General features: G+C 39.3%; 1 protein-coding gene across 4 annotated transcripts in view; it reads right to left on the bottom strand.

Moving 5' to 3' along the window:
* The window catches only part of DMD (dystrophin), a 1,698,782-nt gene that overhangs the window by 12,403 nt on the left and 1,665,061 nt on the right, over positions 1–21,318 (bottom strand). For all 4 annotated transcript variants that reach the window (XM_060087208.1, XM_060087209.1, XM_060087210.1 and 1 more), the window contains one exon: positions 5,249–5,341. In XM_060087208.1, coding sequence (XP_059943191.1) covers positions 5,249–5,341 — 93 coding nt within the window. The remainder of the gene's footprint in view (positions 1–5,248; positions 5,342–21,318) is intronic.

Genomic DNA, 21,318 nt, shown 5'->3' with positions numbered 1-21,318 from the left:
GTGCCGGCTATCACTTGATCACTAAGCGGAGAAGCATGCAGCCTCCTTTATTAATTTGTATAACAGTTTAGCAAGGCCATCAAGATAAGAGCTGAAGCCTAGAAGCCTAATTGAACCTGCTGAAGAGCCACGAACGAGGCTCTTCACTTCTTTGGGCATCCAGGTACTTCTAGTGGAAATGAAAGGTGAAGAGTAGCTGACACCTGAACACTTAGCGCGACGTCAAAATTGTGGGAAAGGGGAACAAAAAAGTTGTGAATTTAAAGTACAGACGAACTCCCCTATCTATATGCTTTATATTTACGAAAAACATAATATTGAAAAAACGTCTTTTCCTCTGTGGGCGATTATCTAGCAGGGTTAAGTAAACCAGGAGGTGGTATTTAATAGCACATTTCCACTAAATGTCAGACCTCTGGCTCTAACATCTGTTTTAAGTTACTAAAACAGCTGTCCGAAACAAGCGTGTAGCAAGCGTGAACTTCATTTTTTGTAACACAACAATGGGAACGTGGATGCAGACTTAGATTGAAAATACAGTGTTCTCTAAGATACTAGCAAGGTCTTGGCAGAAACTTCCGTGGTAAAACTTTTTTTTTTTTTTTTTGCGGTACGTGGGCCTCTCACTGTTGTGGCCTCTCCCGTTGCGAAGCACAGGCTCCGGATACACAGGCTCAGCGGCCATGGCTCACGGGCCCAGCCGCTCTGCGGCATGTGGGATCTTCCCGGACTGGGGCACAAACCCGTGTCCCAAACCCGTGTCCCCTGCATCGGCAGGCGGACTCTCAACCACTGTACCACCAGGGAAGCCCCAAAACTTTTAAAATATAATTTTTGTCAAAAAGATATTCACCTAGGCAAGGAAAACTGAGATCAGTTAGATCAGTATTTTTAAACAACTGGATCAGAAAATCAATATGGTGGGTTGCAACCAGCATTTTATTTTTAAATAAAACAGAGAAACAGTGTAAATTATACATAGTAAAGAAAGTATTGTTTCGTGAAACTTTTGTTTCTGATCTTTGTATGTATATGTGATGGGTACACGTATATATGGTGGGTACATACATATTTGTGTGTACATACATATGCAAATAATTTGTTTTATATCTTTACCCCGGTTTAAGATGTAAAATGTTTCTCTTATTATGGATAATGGTCAGAAAAGGGCAAAAGCCACTGTTTTGAACATCAAAGATGTTAAGATGAACTTTCAAGACCCTTCCAATTTGGGAGAGTGTCTAATCCTGAGACGTTAAGAATCTCAAGAGTTTTGGCTTAATATCAACTTAACATACCTACTAATTGGTAAGATATTCCCACTAAATCCTACCATATATATATATATATTCTCCATTCTCTCAAAATGAAAAATGCCTTTAGTTAGAAATAAAGCATCCAAAAAACCACTTTTTAAAAATGTTTATTTTTTGGGTGAAGTAGAAAAGAATAGCTTTATTGCAGGGCGCCAAGCAAGGAGTCCAGGGCAGCTAGTGCTTAAAAGACCCTGAAACTCCCCGAAGGCTTTCAGGGAAGGGTTTATAAAGACAGAGTGAGGCAGGGGGTTGTGGGGGGTGTGATCAGCTCATGAACGCTCTTCTGACTGGTCGGTGGTGAGGTAATTGGGAGTCGGCATCATCAACCTCTGTTTCCAACCCGTCCAGGGTCTACATACTTGAAAAACCACTTTTTAGAGTGCATCGATGATCAGCCTATTTTTACAATGACAAGACTTTTTGTCCATTTAAATTTATGGAGAAATAGGTATGATATTGTGATTTATGAGGGGAAATATATATATATTTAGTCTTCGTCCGCCTTCCAGGCACAGCGCTCCTAAAACCCTTGGAATTTCCTGTGATGAGCAGCAGCAAGGTGTCTTTTGTTATGTTACCAAGGTGACTTCTGGAAAGCACCTAAGGATGGGGGCTGCTTGCCAGGGGAGCCAACCAAGTGATTAGAGGGTTGGAACTTTCAGTCCTACCCACCGATGTCCAGGGAGAGGAGAGGGGCTGGAGATTGAGTTCAGTCACCAGGGGCCAGTGATTTAATCTATCGTGCCTATGTAATGAAGCCTCCTTATAAACCCAAAAGGACAGGGTTAGGAGAGCTTCCGGGTTGGTGAACACGTGGAGATGTGGTGAGAGTGGTGAGCCCGGAGAGGGCGTGGAAGCTCTGCATCCTTTCCCCATGCCTTGCTCTACGCATCTCATCCATCTGGCTGTTTCTGAGTTATACCCTTTTATAATAAACCAGTGATAGTAAGTAAAATATTTCTCTGAGTTCTGTGCCCTGCTCTAGCAAATGAATTGAACCAGAAGAGGGGGTTGTTGGAATCTCTAGTCTATAGCCAGTGGGTCAGAAGCCCAACTAACAACCTGCACTTAAAATTGGCATTCTGAAGTAGGAGCGGGGGGGGGGGGCAGTCTTGTGGGACTGAGACCTTAACTGGTGGAATCGGATCCTGTCTCTGGGTAGACAGAGTCAGAATCGAGTTAAATTGTAGGACATCCAGCTGGTATATGAGAATTGTTTGGTGGTGTGGGAAAAGAACCCCACACATTGGAATTGGGTGCAGAATCACAAGGGGCCTATGATAAGGTATAATTTGGTAGGAAGTAGCAAAAAAAAAAAGAAAAGAAAATGTCAAGGTCATAGCCTCACAGAAAGACCAGCCAGCTCTTCTAGCACGTTATCTACTCCCGTTATGTGTATTTTGTTTGTTTGTTTATTTGATTGTTTTCTTCAGGAAAATGAATGAATTCTCTCAGGCCACCAGGGTACTACTGAGTAAGTAGGAACTTGGTTAATGGAACGGGTATCAGACAAAGCCTGCTTATCCCCTATTTGAGAACTCAAATTAGCACTCAGGGGATGATATGCTTCCATAAGCACTAATTTAGTAAACACTATCCAGGCGGCCTGAATAGAGTTTCCTAGGTTTTCCATATAAGTAAATTAACATCGGACAAGTAAATATAACATCAGAGAGGCTGACTGCCAAATACCATATCAGAGGAGGTATATTTCTGATCTTTCATACCCATGTGGTATCCAGCTTCAGGGACTCTAAAAGGGGGATGCCGGGAGAGGGTGCAAAGATCTCACCTTAAGATAATTAGGATGGCCCAGAGAGCCATGAGCCCTGCTGTAGCCTCTCGTGTGATACTCTAGTTGTTCAGATGTGAGAGAAACTTCCCACAGAGCAGGTAAACAACCTTTCAGGTCAAGGAGCAGGGAGGAGACGCATGTCTATGACCTTCAAGGGAAAGCCTGGGGTCAGTGAAATGTGTGTGAGATGCGGGGCCCAAAGTTCTGGCCCCATGAGTAGCTGTGTGATCTTGAGGAAGACACTTGCTCTGCTTGAGGCTAAGCCATTCCTGTTTATCTAGAAGGGGGTTTCTAGGATTCTCTCATGTCACAGACGTCTCCATTACAGCAGTAATACTACTGTGCTGTGATATGAACTTCTCGGGAAGGCTGCATCCCCAACTGACCGTAGGCACCTTGACGGCAAAGAACTTGGCATTTCTACTTTGCATCCCTGACACCTCCGCTGGTACATAGTAGGTGCTAGCAAAAGCTGGCAGGATCAAGGTGAATGTGTTTGATTTACGTCACACCAGCATGTGGTTTTCTCATTATGAATCATGGCATTTTGGGAGAGGAGGCAGTGAAGATAGGATGGAGAAGAGGCTGGCAGGTGTGGGATAAGGAGGTGGGTGGAAGACAGAAGACTTTTATCTGTTAAAATCAACACATCAGAGGCGCTCAGCGGTGAAAAGATGGCTGGTGCAGACATTTAAAATTAGCTTCCCCTGACGGTTCCTTAGCAACGCTCTATCAGAACATTATTGCTTTTAATGTGCACCACACAACGTTCACTCGCACATGAAATAGCTGGGAAATGGCCATTGTTAACTGACACTGAACAAAAAGATAGGAACAACACAGGACTCAAAACAGCCTCCTCATTGCCCTTATGGAGAGGAATAAGTAGCCAGATTCTCCGCCGCCGTTCCCTCCCTGGCAGCCCATTGGGGGTGCCAATCACTGGCCACAGAGCCTTGTGCTCCCCCCACCCTTGGTTCTCTAGAACATCCCTCTGTTTGCTCACAGGTGACTGCTGCCATTCGTTTTTTTTTTAATTGAAGTATAACTGACATACACCATTATATTAGTGTCAGGTGTACAATCTAGTGATCTGACATTTGTATGCACTGTGAAATGATCGCCCAATAGGTCTATTTACCATCTGTCCCCATACAGAGTTACAATATTTTTTCTCTTGTGAGGAGAACTCTGAAGATTTTCTTTCTTAGCAACTTTCACACTTGCAATACAACATTATTGACTCGAGCGTCCATGCTGTCTGCCATTCTTTTTATTCATTGAAGGGGGTGGGTCAGTGACGTGTTTTATGTTAGGGCAATGAACCACTAGAAATATCGTCCAAAACACTAACAAGAGCAGCAAAATAGCTCCTTGGATGAAGTAAGGCATCTGAAGCTCATACTGGCTGGTAGGAAAAGTCAGTGCGGTAAAATGCTGTATTTTTGGTATAAGGGGCAAAATATTCAAAGTCAAAGTGATGGGAAAAATAATGTTAATGTTGAATAATATTAATATTAAGATATATTAACATTTAAATTAAATAATATTAGTGTCTTTCTTTGTGAAAATTGTATTCTATCTACGGAAGTGAAAAAAATAACGAACTAGCACACAGAGATTTAATTGTGCTTATGTTTAAATGATGGGGTAAGATACAGTTTTCAAACATACATAAAAGGCATGAGATTGCAAGCCCAAGTTCCCACCACCACTGTACACTAGGCCTATCGCAGACCTTGCTGTATCACATAGTAGCGGTACGTCCCTGGCAAGGGCACCATCAGGGCATTAATTTCCTTGTCTGTAAAAGTCACTTAATAACTGCTCTTAAGTAAAAGCTATCTCATAATTAACTCTTCAGACTAATGTGCCAAGCAAGGAAGATATTGATACTTTATAAACATAAGTTACTATTCTTATTTCTAGAAACATCTTGATTACACAGGTATTTGAATTGAAAATACTCCAAACCAGAAATTCACATTCGAAAACAAAATCTTCTCACAACGACCCCAAACTGGCATTCTGTCAGCACCTGTTTATGTAAACATGGAAACTACACATGCTAGTTGGGTATGGAAACGAGTGGCCTACTTCCAGGAAGTGTGAGTGACTTCTGGGTAGTGGTGCTTACCTCTCGAACTAGGGAAGGAGTTGTTGAGTTGCTCCATCACTTCTTCTAACCCTGTGCTTGTGTCCTGGGGAGGACTGAGAAGATCTTCCTCACCTTAATGAAAGCAAACACAAACAATGGCAAATTACACTTAAGGAGGAAATACAGATACTAGAGAAAAGGTTCATGACGGCATTTAAAAATCCACTATTAATTCATTTTCACTCCTTCATAAATAACATAAATAAAAATAACCCCCCGGGCCTCCCTGGTGGCGCAGTGGTTGAGAGTCCGCCTGCCGATGCAGGGGATACGGGTTCGTGCCCCGGTCTGGGAGGATCCCATATGCCGCGGAGCGGCTGGGCCCGTGAGCCATGGCCGCTGGGCCTGCGCATCCGGAGCCTGTGCTCCGCAACGGGAGAGGCCACGACAGTGAGAGGCCCGCATACCGCAAAAAGAAAAAAAAAAAAATAACCCCCCAAGCTTAATAATTAGGGAATTCTTTTTCCTTCACGGGAGAAAGAATTTCATGCAGGGATTTAGCTACATCATTATCTTTGGAAAAGAAAACTGTGTATCTGCTTAGAAGTTAAAGTTGCCGTAAGTTTCTTAAGCCCCATTAACAAACGTGAAATGTTTTTCTTTGTAATAAAAGATGATTATCGCACATTTGCAGCGTGTCTCTTCCAACACAAAAGAAGCATGTGACATTTTGCATTCACTTTAGGAAGGTAAGGAGTGGAGACACAGAGGTATTTTTTCCATTCTTTACTGTGACATTTAACAAAAAATACAGAGAAAACTCAAGTACCTTTAAAGTCCAATGTAATAGGGAGAAATAAAAGTTGTATGTGCCCTATATAGGAAATGAAATATTGATATTCTAAGGACTGTGTACATGGACATACTGGGACGTTATGTTCCTTTCCTATTTGTTCCATGGGGTTACTTCATCATAATTATGTTTTTTTTGTTTGTTTTTTGTTTTTTTTTTTTTTTTTTTTTTTTGGCGGTACGCGGGCCTGGCCTCTCCCATTGCGGAGCGCAGGCTCAGCGGCCATGGCTCACGGGCCCAGCCGCTCCATGGCATGTGGGATCCTCCCGGACCAGGGCACGAACCCGTTTCCCCTGCACCGGCAGGCGGACTCCCAACCACTGCGCCACTACGGAAGCCCCCATAATTTTGTTTTTAGAGGCTTACAAAGGGAAACTTTTTCAAAAAAATTCTGAGCATTTGTTTCTGTGAGGAGAGAAGGATGATGTGGAAGGAAGGAGTTCAGGGACGGATGGGCTTCTTCTGGGGATGGGAGCCTCCTTGTAGATTTTGTTGATCTGTGTCTCGACTGTTTACTCATGTGTCAAAGAAATACACCTCAAACAGCATTTGCAGTAAGGGAGAAATTTCTTAAGTGCATACAAAATTGTTTTGAACTTTGAAGGTCCTTTGAAACTAATTTTTTATAACATTCGATCTTCCAACAGTGAAAATAACTTCTTTTCAAGCTCTGTTTGTTGAGCACATTGTCACTTCCATTTAAAACAAGACCTTGCTTCAGCAGATCAACAAAAATATACACGCTTAAGGACAACCTCTGGTTCACATGTGACTTGAAAATGACTGGGGAGCCAGTGATGTAATGACTTAAATATGCCTGTCATTTCCTTTGGTCTATGCCACTTGGATTTTCATCTCTGATTATAATCCTGCATTTATTACCAAGTGTTCATCCTTCTTTCTTAAAGCAGAAGCTAAAAGAATCCTTGGCAGTGCTCACCATTTAGACAAAATCCTATCCTAGGTGGATGTGAGGCTGTATACCATTATTAGAAAGGAGGGCTAAGGACCTGGGGTAGACAAAACCCCTCTGATTCTGTGAGTCTCCTGGTAACATACCATAGGAAACCTCTTTGAAGTACTAAGGACAGGAAATGATTGCTACTCAGGTTATAAGGTGAAAAGGAAGTTAGATTATCTATCTGTCCATCCACATGCACATACTACTTGCTGATATTTATGCCTTTAGAAATGAAAAAATGAAATTCAGCATCTTTAGTTTCTTTTTGCCTGTGGGTTTTTAAATTTTATTTATTTTATTTTATTTATTTATTTTTGGCTGTGCTGGGTCTTCGTTGCTGCGTGCGGGCTTTCTCTAGTTGCAGCGAGCAGGGGCTACTCTTCGCTGTGGTGCGTGGGCTTCTCATCGCGGTGGCTTCTCTTGTTGCGAGCACGGGCTCTAGGTGTGTGGGCTTCAGTAGTTGTGGCACGCGGGCTTAGTTGCTCCCCGGCATGTGCTAACTTCCCAGACCAGGGCTCGAACCCGTGTCCCCTGAATTGGCAGGCGGATTCTTAACCACTGTGCCACCAGGGAAGCCCCTTGCCCATGGTTTTAAACTACCATCATCTGGAAAGGATGGAATGAATGAAATATTGCCAGAAGGAACAGGATGCTGACAGGTGCAGGGTTGATTACATCTCTGTTCCATTACCAATGCAAAATTCTGCCGAATTGGGGAGCACGAGGCATTTTTAATGGTGTCAAGTCCACTTTAGTGATAGTATGACTTACAGAATAAATTGGAACCAACAGAGACACTCATGAGCAATGATGTTAATATTTCTGACAGTTTAATTAGCTCATATTGGAGCTCTAGGAACTCAACTGTACTGTCTTAAGGTTTAGGTACAGTTCAATGAAGTGACTGACATTCTTCTCCCTGAATTACTTCAAGGATCAAAGAAAGGTATAAACCTAATGATGTCAACCAGTCATAACTATCAGCTGTGAGTCTCAAATGTAAGTGTCAAAGTACAAATGTAAACTTGGCTTCTTTGTTTTAATGGAAACTTTCATGTATCCATTCAAACAGTTTTTGAGGGCCTATTACATTGTAGGTAGAAAATAAGTAAAATATAATCTTTTCTCACGATTTTCACAGTTAAAACTCCTTTGGGTTTAACTTATCTCCTTTAAAAGTGGAAATCAGAATTATCACATATACGCATGAGTAAGAAGTGAATCAACCACTGAAAAATGCTTAAGGCCTAATATTTTCTGTGTCAGATTATACTGGAAAAGTGAAAACTGCTAAATGACACCTGAAATTAAAGTAATGCCGCCAGGGCTTCCCTGGTGGCGCAGTGGTTGAGAGTCCGCCTGCCGATGCAGGGGACGTGGGTTCATGCCCCGGTCCGGGAGGATCCCACATGCCGCAGAGCGGCTGGGCCCGTGAGCCATGGCCGCTGAGCCTGAGCGTCCGGAGCCTGTGCTCCGCAACGGGAGAGGCCACAGCAGTGAGAGGCCTGCGTACTTAAGTGTTCAAAAAAAAGCCATAAAAGTTTCAAAACAGATTTATTTATATATTCAAGTACTTATCAAAAGCCAACTATGTGCCAGGCAATGTTCTGAGTACTGGGATTATAGTAATACACAACCAAAAAGCCCTGGCTCCATGGAATTCACATTCTTATGGAGGCACTCAGGCCTCAGAAAAGAGGGTTAGGGAGGGGCAGTGAGGAAGACTCTTCAGAAAGGGGAGTCTAAGAAGCCCTCATTAATAAGGGGCAGGTGAGCCAAAATGTTAGGGACTTAAGGCTGGGAGCCATGTAGATATTTGAAGGAAGAGTGCATGAGACAGAGGGAATAGGACATGCAGACTCTGAGAGGAGAGTGTGATTGGTTTGCTCACAGAAGAGCAAGAAGAAGGCCAGTACATACAAAGTAAAGTGACCGAGTGTTGGGGGGAACATGCTTCTCTGGCTCAGGAATTTGTACATGGTCACATAACTTGCTTTGGCCAATGGAATGTTAGATATGACATAAGCAGAGCCTTGTAATGTCCTTAAGTGGTTGGGCTTGTTTTCTTGTGCTTATGTGCCGTAAGAAGTACATGGTCCAGTGGTCTTCTGACCCAAGGGGGATGAGAGACATGTGGAACAGACTTGACCCCAACCCACAACTTGGAGTCCAGCCTAGTTGAGCTCCAGCACAACTCCAATCAACCAACAAGATGGCATGAATGAAAGATATGTAACTTGAGAATTTTCTGATTATTTTGTTACACAGCAATAGCTGATTGATATACTCTGTTTTAAGGCATCGAACTAGCAAGATACCAATATTTATGGGTTATCTAATCATATGCTAATATGTAGCTATAATATTATAGGCGGCCCAAAAATGTTCCTGACTCTAACAACAATACTGGTGACCACAAGCCTCCTCCCACAAAAAAAAACCTCAAGAAAATATTTGAGTCCTAACTGTGTACACTAGGAACTTGGCCAGCCCTCATCCCTACTTCACTGATCCATTGCCTGCTCCAATAGCACTGCTAATGGTTCAGGGATTTCTAACTTAGGTAATGGCAATTCTTTAGCATTAACACTTCAATTTGATTCTATTCTGAGGTGATTCCCACAGATATGCATAAAAATCCTTTTTGGATTGTTGGCCCTCATTTTCATGGTTTGTCTGAAGTTGGTCCAAAGAAATGACTGAAACATTAAAAAAAAGTGAATGTTTCAAAATAAGGGGAGACATAGTCAAAGTTAAAATAACACTCTGATATAGCATAGTATGATAGACACTGCTGAAGTGAAGGAAAAAGGAGATGACTCAATTTAATCTGAGATCAAAGAAGTGAAATGGTTTGCTATAGGCAAGATATTCTTTAAGTCTTCTGAAATTCACCATGGTTTTAGGCTTTCTAGACGGACTGGTATCTAACTCACTTCCCTTTCCTCAATTCAAATGATGATAATGGTTTTACTTGCTTAAAAAGTGACTTTAGCCAGAATTGATGTAAGCTGAGACACAAGAATCCTTACACCTATGATTTTGTTTACACCCAAGCAAACTATTTTCTCTTTATACAAAAGGAAGCTGTGTATTAGAACATTATTTTGTCTTTAAAAGGGGGCTGTGGGGCCTCCCTGGTGGCGCAGTGGTTGGGAGTCCGCCTGCCGATGCAGGGGATACGGGTTCGTGCCCCGGTCTGGGAGGATCCCATATGCCGCGGAGCGGCTGGGCCCGTGAGCCATGGCCGCTGGGCCTGCGCATCCGGAGCCTGTGCTCCGCAACGGGAGAGGCCACAACAGTGAGAGGCCCGCATACCGCAAAAAGAAAAAAAAAAAAAAAAAAGGGGGCTGTGTATGAGCAAATATGCCCACCACTATTTTTCTTTGGATTACTTATCTAAACCATATATTTTGTTTTTAACCAATTTCCAACTTGATGTGTGACTACTTTGTCATTCCTGCCTTTCTCTAGTTTTCCTTAAGAAAAAAAAGATCTATCCAGTACCTGATATTTACCTTCAGTAACTTTTTGAAATTATGATTTGGGGTAGATGGTTTCAATTTTACATAAAAATGCTGTGTTTAAGTTCTTTAATATATTAACAGTATACAATGATGATGTTGATTACTAGTTGGTTAGTGTTGAATAGTGATGAAATATATTGAAATTAGTAGCTATTATTTGTAAAATTTTGATTGAGATATAATTGACATGTAACGTATTAACTTTAGGTGTACAACATAATTATTTGAAATAAGTATATACTGCGAATTGATTACCACAATAAGTTAACATTCATCACCATAGTTACAAATCTTAAAAGTTCTCATCACAAGAATAAAAGATTTAATAATCTCTTAGCAACTTTTTTTTAGTTGAAGTGTAGTTGATTTACAATGTTGTGTTAGTTTCAGGTGTACAGCAAAGTGATTCAGATATATATATATATGTAATGTATATGCATTCTTTTTCATATTCTTTTCCATTATAGGTAATGAGAAGATATTGCATATACTTTCCTATGCTATACAATAGGGCCTTGTTGTTTAGCTATTTTATATCTGTTAATCCCATACTCCTAAATTTACCCTGCCCCCTTCTCCTTTGGTAACCATAAATTTGTTTTCTGTGTCTGTGATTCTACTTCTGTTTTGTAAATAAGTTCATCTGTATCATATTTTTAGATTCCACATACCAGGGATATCATATAATATTTGTCTTTCTCTGACTCCACTTAGTACGATAATCTCTAGGTCCATCCATGCTGCCGTGCAACTTTTAAACATAGAGTACAGTATTGTTAACTGTAGTCTCCATGCTGTACATTATATCCCATGCAGGACTTATTTATCTTATAACTGGCATTTTGTACTTTTTGACCACTTTTGCCCATTTTGGCCATCCCCTACCTCTGGCAACCACCAGTCTGTTCTCTGCACCATTTTTCATTCGCACTAAAACCATGCACAAGGGTTCCCTTTTCTTCACGTTCTCACCAACACTTGTTATGTCTTGTCTCTTTGATAATAGCCATTCAGACAGATGTGAGGTGATATCTCATTGTGGTTTTGATTTGCATTTCCCGGATGATTAGTGATGTTCAGCACCTTTTCGTGTACCTGTTGGCCATTGGTATATCTTTGGTAAAATGTCTAATTGATCTGCTCATTTTTTAATCAGATAGTTTTTTCTCTTGAGTTGTATGAGTTGTTTATACATTCTGAATATTATCTCCTTTTAAGATACATGATTTGCAAATACTTTCTCCCATTTTGTAGGTTGTCTTTTCATTTCTTGATGGTTTTGTTCGCTGTACAGAAGCTTTTTAGTTGATGTAGTCAGATTAGTTTTGCTTTTGTTGCCTTTGCTTTCGGTGTGAACTCAAAAAGTCATCACCAAGACTGATATCAAGGAGCTTACCCCCTATGTTTTCTTCTAGGAGTTTCATGGTTTCAGGTCTTACATTCAAGTCTCTCATCCATTTTGAATTGATTTTCATGTATGGTGTAAGATAGTGGTCCAGTTTCATTGTTTTGTATGTGGCTGTGCAGTTTTCTCAACAGCATTTACTGAAGAGACTATTCTTTTCCTATTGTATGCTTTTAGCTTGTTTGTTGTAAATTAATTTGACCATATGTGTGAGGGTTTACTTATGGGCCCTCTCTTCTGTTCTGTTGATCTATGTGTCTGTTTTTATGCCAGTGCCATACCATTGTGACTACTATGGCTTTGTAATACAGTTTGAAATCAGGGAGCATGAGGCCTCCTGCTTTGCTGTTCTTTCTCAAGATTGCTTTGGCTCTTCGGAGTCTTTTTCTTTTTGTGGTTCCATACAAATTTTAGGATTTTTTGTTCTATTTCTGTGAAAAATGCCACTGGAATTTTGATTGGGATTGCACTGAATCTGTAGATTGCTTGAGGTAGTATGGACATCTTAACAATATTAATTCTTCCACTCAATAAGCATGAAATATCTTTTCATTTGTTTGCATCTTCTTCAATTTCTTTCATCACTGTCTTATAGTTTTTCGTGTACAGGTCTTTCACTGCCTTAAATTTATTCCTAGGTATTTTATTCTTTTTGATGGAATCGTAAGTGGAATTATTTTCTTAATTTCTCTTTCTCGTAGTTATTAGTGTGTAAAAATGCAACAGATTTTTGTATATTGAGTTTTTATCCTGCAACTTTACTAAATTCATTGAGCTCTAACAGTTTTTTGGTAGAGTCTTCCAGGTTTTCTATATATGTTATCATGTCATTTGCAAATAGAGATAAATTTACTACTTTCTTCCCGATTTGTGTGCGTTTTATTCTTTTTCTCACCCAATTATGCTGGCTAGGACTTTCAGCACTATACTGAACAAAAGCGGCAAGAGTAGGCACCCTTGTCTTTTGATCTTAGCAGAAAAGTTTTCAGCTTTTCACCACTGAATATTATGTTAGCTGTGGGCTCGTCATACATGGCTTTTATTTATGTTGACATATGTTCCCTCTATGCCCACTCTGTTGAGTTTTTATCATGAATGGATGTTGAATTTTGCCAAATGCTTTTTCTTCATCTATTGGGATGATCATATGATTTTTCTTTCATTCTATTAATGTGGTATATCATATTTATTCATTTGTATATGTTGAACCACCCATGCAACCCAGGGATAAATCCCACTTGGTCATGGTGTATGATCCTTTTAATGTACTGTCAAATTTGGTTTGCTAATACCTTGTTGAGAATTTCTGCATCTGTATTCATTAGATGTTGGTCTATAGTTTTGTTGTAGTGTCCTCATCTGGCTTTGGTATCAAAGTGTAATGCTGGCCTTGTAAAATAATTTTGGGGGTGTGATTTCCTCTTCAACTTTTTTGTAAGTGTTTGAGAAGGATTCGTGTTCTTTTTTAAATGTTTGGTAGAATTCGCCAGAGAAACCATCTGATTCTGGGCTTTTGGGGGGGGCGGGGGGGGACACTTTTGATTATAGATTCAATGTCCTTTCTCATTGTTCGTCTGTTCAGAGTTTGTTTCTTCATGATTCAGTCTTGGTAGGTTGTATGTTTCTAGGAATTTATCCATTTCTTCCAGATTATCCAATTTGTTGGCATATAATTTTTTTTAGTAGTCTTATGATCCTTTGTATTTCTGTGGTATAAGTTGTACTTGTCTCTTCATACATTTCTGATTTTATTTGAGTCCTCTCTTTTTCTCTCGGCGAGTTTGTCTAGGCGAGTTTGTCTAAAGGTCTATTTTGTTTATCTTTTTTTCAAAAAAAAAAAAAAACCACCAAGCTCTTCGTTTCATTGATCTTTTCTATTATCTTTTTCAACTCTATTTCATTTATGTCTGCACTGATCTTTCTTTCCTTCCATTAACTTTGGACTTTGTTTGTTCTTCTTTTTCTAGTTCCTTGAGGTGTAAAGTTAGGTTGTTTGAGACCTTTCTTGTTTCTTGATGCAGGCATTTATCTGTATGAACTTCCCTCTCAGAACTGCTTTGCTGCATCCCGTAACTTTTGTTATGTTGTATTTCCATTTTCGTTTGTCTCAAGGTATTTTTGATTTCTCCTTTGATTTCTTCATCAATACATTTGTGGTGTGTACAATAACACACTGGTATGTTATTAAATATTCCCGTATTTGTGAATTTCCCAGTTTTCTTCTTGAAATTGATTTTTGGTTTCATAACACTGTGGTCAGAAAAGATGCTCGATATGATTTCAATCTTCTTAAATTTACTGAGACTTGTTTTGTGGCCCAATATCTGATCTATCCTAGAGAATATTCCATCCTAGAGAATGTTCCATGTACACTTAAGAATGTACTCTGCTGTGTTTGGATGGAATGTTCTGTATATAATGTTAAGTTCATCTGACCTAATATATGGTCCCATGCTTCCTTATTGATTTTCTGTCTGCATAACCTATCCATTGATGTAAGTGAGATATGGTTAAGTCCCCTACTATTATTCTATTGCTATCTATTTTTCCCTTTAGGTCTCTTAATATTTGCTTTACATATTTAGGTGCCCCTATGTTGGGTGAATAAATACTTACAAATGTTATAACAAATGTTATAGCCTCTTATTGGAATGACCTCTTTATCATTGTGTAATGCCCTTCTTTGTGTCTTATTTTAGTCGTTGTTTCAAAGTCTATTTTGTTTGATATAAGTATAGCTACCCCAGGTTTCTTTACATCTGAAGTGAGTTTTTTATAGGCCGCATATGGCTAGGTCTTGTTTTTGTTGTTGTTGTTGTTTTGTTTGTTTTTGTTGGAAAGGATTTTCATTAAATTTTAATTTCAAAGTTAAGAAAAATTCCAATAGTAAAACAGACTCCTAATATACCCTTTACCTTGATTCACCAAGTGTTAATATTGCCATATTTGCTTTGTTTCTCTTTCTAAATACATAGATTTGTTATTGTTATTATTGCTGACCCATTTCAATATAAGGTTCAGGCCCGTGACCCTTTATTTCTAAGTACTTCATCATTATGTCCTTGAACCCTTATTACCATCTAATTTGTAGCCTATATTTACATTTCACCAATTGCCTTAATAATTCATAATGTCTTTTATAACTATAACCATATATGTGCGCATATATATATATAAAATATTCCCCCCCATCCCAGAACCTAGGGTCATATGTTGCATTTCTTTGTCTTGTGTCTTTCCTTTTTTTTTTTAAAGTATAGTTGATTTACAATGTTGTGTTAATTTCTGCTGTACAGCAAAGTGATTCAGTTATACATATATATATATTCTTAATATCCTTTTCCATTATGGTTTATCATAGGATACTGAATATAGTTCTCTGTGCTATACAGTAGGACCTTGTTGTTTCTCTCTTCCATGTATAATAGCTTACATCTGCTAACCCCAACCTCCCACTCCATTCCTCCCCCAACCTCCTCCCCCTTGGTAACCACAAGTCTGTTCCCTGTGTCTGTGAGTGTGTTTGTGTTTCTCAGGTTCCTTTGTGTCGTATTTTAGATTCCGCAAATAAGTGATATCATATGGTATTTGTCTTTCTCTTTCTGACTTACTTCACTTAGTATGATGATCTCTAGTTGCACCCATGTTGCTGCAAATGGCACTATTTCATTCTTTTTTATGGCTGAGTAGTATTCCATTGTACATATGTACCACATCTTCTTTATCTATTCCTCTGTTGATGGACATTTAGGTTGTTTCCGTGTCTTGGCTATTGTGAATAGTGCTGCTATGAACACAGGGGTGCATGTACCTTTTTAGATGAGTTTTGCACGGATATATGCCCAGGAGTGGGATTGCTGGATCATGTGGTAATTCTATTTTTAGTTTTCTGAGGAACCTCTGTACTGTTCTCCATAGTAGCTGCACCACTTTACATTGTAGGCGGGTTCCCTTTTCTCCATGTCTTCTCTAGCATTTGTTATTGGTAGTTTTTAATGATGGCCAATTCTGACTGGTGTGTGAGGCAGTATCTCATTGTAGTTTTGATTTGCATTTCTCTAATAATTAGCATCTTTTCATGTGCCTGTTGGCCGTTTGTACTTCTTTGGAGAAATGTCTATTTAGGTCTTTTGTCCATTTTCCTTTTTTTAAAAAAGTTTTTACTGGGGTATAGTTGGTGTATAATGTTGTGTTAATTTCTACTGTACAGCAAAGTGAGTCAGTTATACATATACATATATATCCATTCATATACATATACATATATATCCATTCATTTTTTAGATTCTTTTCCCATATAGGCCATTACAGAGTACTGAGTTGAGTTCCCTGTGCTATACAGTAGGTCCTTATTAGTTATCTATTTTATATATAGTAGTGTGTATGTGTCAATCCCAATCTTCTGCCCATTTTTCAGTTGGATTGTTTTTTTGTTGTTGAGTTGTATGAGCTGTTTGTATATTTTGGAAATTAAGCCCTTGCTGGTTGCATTATTTGCAAATATTTTCTCCCATTCTGTAGATTGTCTTTTCATTTTGTTTATGGTTTCCTTTGCTGTGCAAAAGTTTGTAAGTTTGATTAGGTCCCATTTGTTTATTTGTTTTTACTTCTATTGCCTTGGGAGACTGTAGGCTTGTTTTTTAATCCATTCAGCCACTCCATATATTGTGATTGGAAAATTTAGTCCACTTAAATTTAAAGTAATTTTTGATACGTATGTACTTACTGCCAGTTAAAAAATTGTTTGCTGGCTGTTCTGTAGTTCCTCTGTGCCTTTCTTCTTCTTGCTCTCTTCTCCTTTGTGATTTGATGATTGCCTGTAGTGTAATGCTTAGATTTCTTTCTCTCTATTGTTTGTGTATAGGTTTTTGCTTTGTGGTTACCATGAGGCTCAGATAAAACATATTTATCACAATCTATTAAGTTGATGATACCTAAGTTCGAACACATTCTAAAACTCTACATTTTTACTCTCCTCCCTATGTTTTGTGTTTTTGATGCCACAGTTTACATATTTTTATCTGTATCTATTAACAAATTACTTTGGTTATAGTTATTTTTATTACTTTTGTTTTTTAACCTTCATACTGAATGTATAAGCAATCAGCCCATCACTATCACAAAATTTGAGTATTTTGAATTTAATTATATAATTACCTTTACTTATGAGGCTTATGCTTTCATGTTTGTTTTCCTGTTACTAATTAGCTAGCACCCTTTTGTTTCAGTTTAAAGAAGTCCGTTTTACATTTCTTGTAAGGCTGGTATAGTGGTGTTGCATTCCTTCAGCTTTTACTTGTCTGGAAAACTCTTTTATGTCTCCTTCAATTCTGAAGGACAGCTTTGCTGGATAGAGTCTTCTGGTTGGCAGTTTTTTTTCCCTTTAAATAGAAACTCCCTTCTGGCCTGCAAAGTTTCTGCTGAAAAATCTGCTGATGGATTTATGGGGATTCCCTTGTATGTAACAAGTTGTTTTCCTCTTGCTGCTTTTAAGATTCTCTCACTGTCTTTAACTTTTGACAGTTTAGTTATGATGTGTCTTGGTGGGAACTGTCCAGGCTTCCTGGATCTAGAAGTATGTTTCCTCCCTCAGGTTAAGAAAGTTTTCTGCTCTCTCTCTTTTTTTCTAGGACCCTATATTAGGAATATTTGTCTGCTTGATGGTGTCCAATAAGTTCCTTAAGCTATCTTCTCTATCATTCTTTTAAAAATTTTATTAAAATATTGTTGATTTTACAATGTTGTGTTTCAGATGTATAGCAAAGTGATTCAGATATATATGTGTGTGTATACATATATATATATATATATATATATAATTTTTTTTTACATCTCTTCCATGATAGGTTATTACAAGATATTGAGTAGAGTTCCCTGTGCTATACAGTAAGTCCTTGCTGGTTATCTGTTTTATATATAGTAGTGTGTATCTGTTAATCCCAAACTAGTAATTCCCCCCCCCACACACACACACTTTTCCCCTTTGGCAACCATAAGTTTGTTTTCTTTCATTTTTCTTTTTCATCCTATGATGGATGAATTCCACTGCCTTGTTTTTGGGTTTGCTAATCCTTTCTTCCAATTCATCTAGTCTGCTGTTGAACCCTTCTATTGTATTTATTGGTTCAGTTATTGTATCCTTAGCTTTGTGATTTCTATTTGGTACTTTTCTTACCGTTCTCTCTCTCTTCCTTGGAATTCTCACTTTAATGCATTGTTTTCCTGACCTCGATGAGCATCTTTAGGGCTGTTATTTTGAATTTTCTATTTGCAAAATACTTATGTCAGTTTCTTTAAGGTCTTTTTTGAGGTTTCATCTTGTTCTTTGGAATGTATTTCTGTTTTTTCATTTGCCTTGACCTTTGTGTTGGTTTCTTTGCATTGGCTGTAACGGTTACCTCTGCCATCTTGAAGGCGTGATCTCATGTAGGAGGTGAGCCTTGTTTTTCAACCCTGCCCTACCTCTTGGTCATCTCTCAAACTTTTGTGATTGTCCAAAGAGGCTTCTTTGTTCTTAGTGGCTCTTAGTAGTTAGTTGAGGGTGTGCCCAGACCTGTCAGTGTTCCAATGGGGGAGGATTTCAGTCAGCACTTAGATGCAAGATGATTTGGAAGGCTGACCCCCGCCCCGGCAATAGCTTTTAAAGGATGTAAATAGACCTCTTTCAGGGAAAAAGTGGGAGGTGTAAAAGTTTCTGTATGTCCCCTCTGCACTGAGCTCTGGGGAGATGATAGCTATTTAAAAACTGCTTTTCTGGTATGCTGCCATTCCACTGAACCTGTGAACATAAACCCTGCTGGCCCCCAGAGCACCAGATGTGTGCACAAGCTCCTTTGTGGGAGATACCAGTGACCTGGAGTGAAGCAGCAGAGTGGGAGGATGGCACTGGCTGGCCTGCACGAGCTCTAGCGGGTACTGAAGTCAGCCCCCGTATACGTGTGTTAAATGAGTAAGAGGCCTGCCTCTTCATGCTGAGGCTTTTAACTTATAAACAAAGAGGACGGTTTCATGGAAAGACTGGATGCATTCCAGTCTGCTGCCTCTAAGCTGTGCACTTGGCCGGGGGGGGGGGGGGCGGGGGGAGGCGGGGTTAGCCTTGGTGAGTCCATGTGAGCCCTTTAAGTACTGTCTCTTAGTTCCATAGCCTTGTGGATCTCTCTCACGGATGCAAGCCCCACTGACTTCAAAGTTAGTTAGGTGTTTGTGGAGCCCAAACCTTTACTCCTCAGGGAGAAGCTAACAGTTGAGTGTTCTTTCCTGGTTGTGTGTCACCACGCCAGGGATGGGGTTTACAGCAAGACTGTGTCTCAGGCTCTCCTACCTGTTTCTTTTAAATTAATTTTTATTGGCATCTAGTTGATTTACGATGTGTTAGGTGTACAGCAAAGTGAATCAGTTAGTTATAGATATACATGTATCCACTCTTTTTTAGCTCTTTTCCCAGATAGGTTAGAGTACTGAGTAGAGTTCCCTGTGCTATACAGTAGGTCCTTATCAGTTATCTATATTTTATATATAGTAGTGTGTATGTGTCAATCCCAGTCTTCCAATTATTTTCTCCCCTGGTAACCATAAGTTTGTTTTCTACATCTCCTACCCATTTTGATGGAGGCTTTTTGTCTGTTTGTCCAACGTATAGGAGTCACTCAGCTAGTTCTTGAATTTCTTTGAGTGGGAACTGTTGTTACAGGTGTAGTTGTAGATTCCCTGTTTCTGTGAGTGGGGGGGAATTCAGGATCTTATGTTGTCATCCTGATTCAGAACTTCAGGCTAAATTTCCTGTGTGTGTGCACTGTTCCATATCTACACAAGGTTATATTGTGCTTGGCTTCGAAAACAAGCATTTTACTGAATATCTGTTGCATAAAAGGTGATCAAATAGGGAAGAAAGTGAGCAAGACTTAGTCCTTGCCTTTAAGGAGGTTAAGCTCTAGGGAGAAGAAACAAAGTCTAATAACTAAGACAGACAGAATAATTACAGGATATAACAATGCATGATCAAGTTCCCCAAAAAGACAAGTGAAAACGATGGTACATTTCAAGTTAAGAAAACATCGTGCACAGGGTCAGAGATGGCTGACAGCATGGATTAGTGAAACAGCATGGTATGTGTGCACAAGCACTGGGGTCTGCAAATGGAGGCAGGGGAATCATGTTTGAAGACAGTGAAGAATTGGGCTCTAGAGGAAGGTGAGACTACCTTTGAATTTGAATACCATGCTAAGGAGTATGGACTTGAGGCAAACAGGAGCCATAAAAAAGGGAGAAGAATAATTAATATACAATCTGAATGTTAGGGGAATAACTGGATACATGTGGAAGATGGCTTGGAAAGAGCCTAAAGACAGAGAAACCAATTAGGTGAGTATTCATATTGTCTCTTCCACAGATCACATCATGAGGGCTAAATCTGGGCAGAAGCAGCTGAACTGAAGAGTTTTTCTCTTGTTTGTTTATGCAAAACAGACTGACCTTGATGACTGGAGAGGTATTGGTGGGGCTTGGCTCAAGAAGGAAGGTAAGTAAAGGGCTGGTTTTAGAGGTAATGGTATCATGGGGTATACATATGTCCAAACTTATCAAGATGTGTACATTTCTTTGGATGTCAATTACGCTTTAATGTAGGTAAAGGGGAAAAAAGTGTGGAAAATGACTGCCTTTGTACAGTTTAGACATTCTGGAGGTTGATCGCAAATTTTGGATTGTTGTGGGTTTTTTCTGGTTTTATCCAGAAAATACTCACTCAGGAGAGAGGTCTAGGCTGACAATCTTGAGAAAAGCCTTGAAGCGATGCACTGAGGGGACACATCATCACCTATGCAGTCATGTGGCATAAATACTTAGCCTGAATCCAATTATCAGTAAACAGGCAGGCAATGCAAAGTGAGAAACATTTTACAAAACAACTGGCCTGACCTCTTCTGAAATGGCAGTCTCATGAAAAAAATCTGAAGAGGCTAGGGAAGTGTTCTAGACTAAAGGAGAGTAAAAAAAAAGAGACATGGCAAGTAGATGCAAAGCATGACCTTTCATTGGCTCCTGAGTGGAAAAAACCAAAAAGCTAGAAAGAATATTCTTGGCAGAATGGGGAATATTTCAATTTAAATTAGATAATAGTACTGTATCACTGTTTACTTCCCTGAGTGTGATTAGGTAAGAGAATCTCGTTCACCTTGGAAGATATATGTTGAAGTGTTACTAAGTATGCAATATAATCATTAAAACTATATAGGCATATAACACATACATGGATATCTTATGCAGGATATATAAAGATGTTTGTTAACATATAGATAAACATAAATAGATGTTACTGGAAATAAAGCGAATGTGGCAAAACGTTGCATTAACTGCAGTTCTGCC

Source organism: Mesoplodon densirostris, chromosome X (genome assembly GCF_025265405.1).
Source record: "Mesoplodon densirostris isolate mMesDen1 chromosome X, mMesDen1 primary haplotype, whole genome shotgun sequence".
NCBI lineage: Eukaryota > Metazoa > Chordata > Mammalia > Artiodactyla > Ziphiidae > Mesoplodon > Mesoplodon densirostris.
Note: the sequence above shows the minus strand (reverse complement) of the source record. Positions and strands in the feature narration are given on the sequence as shown.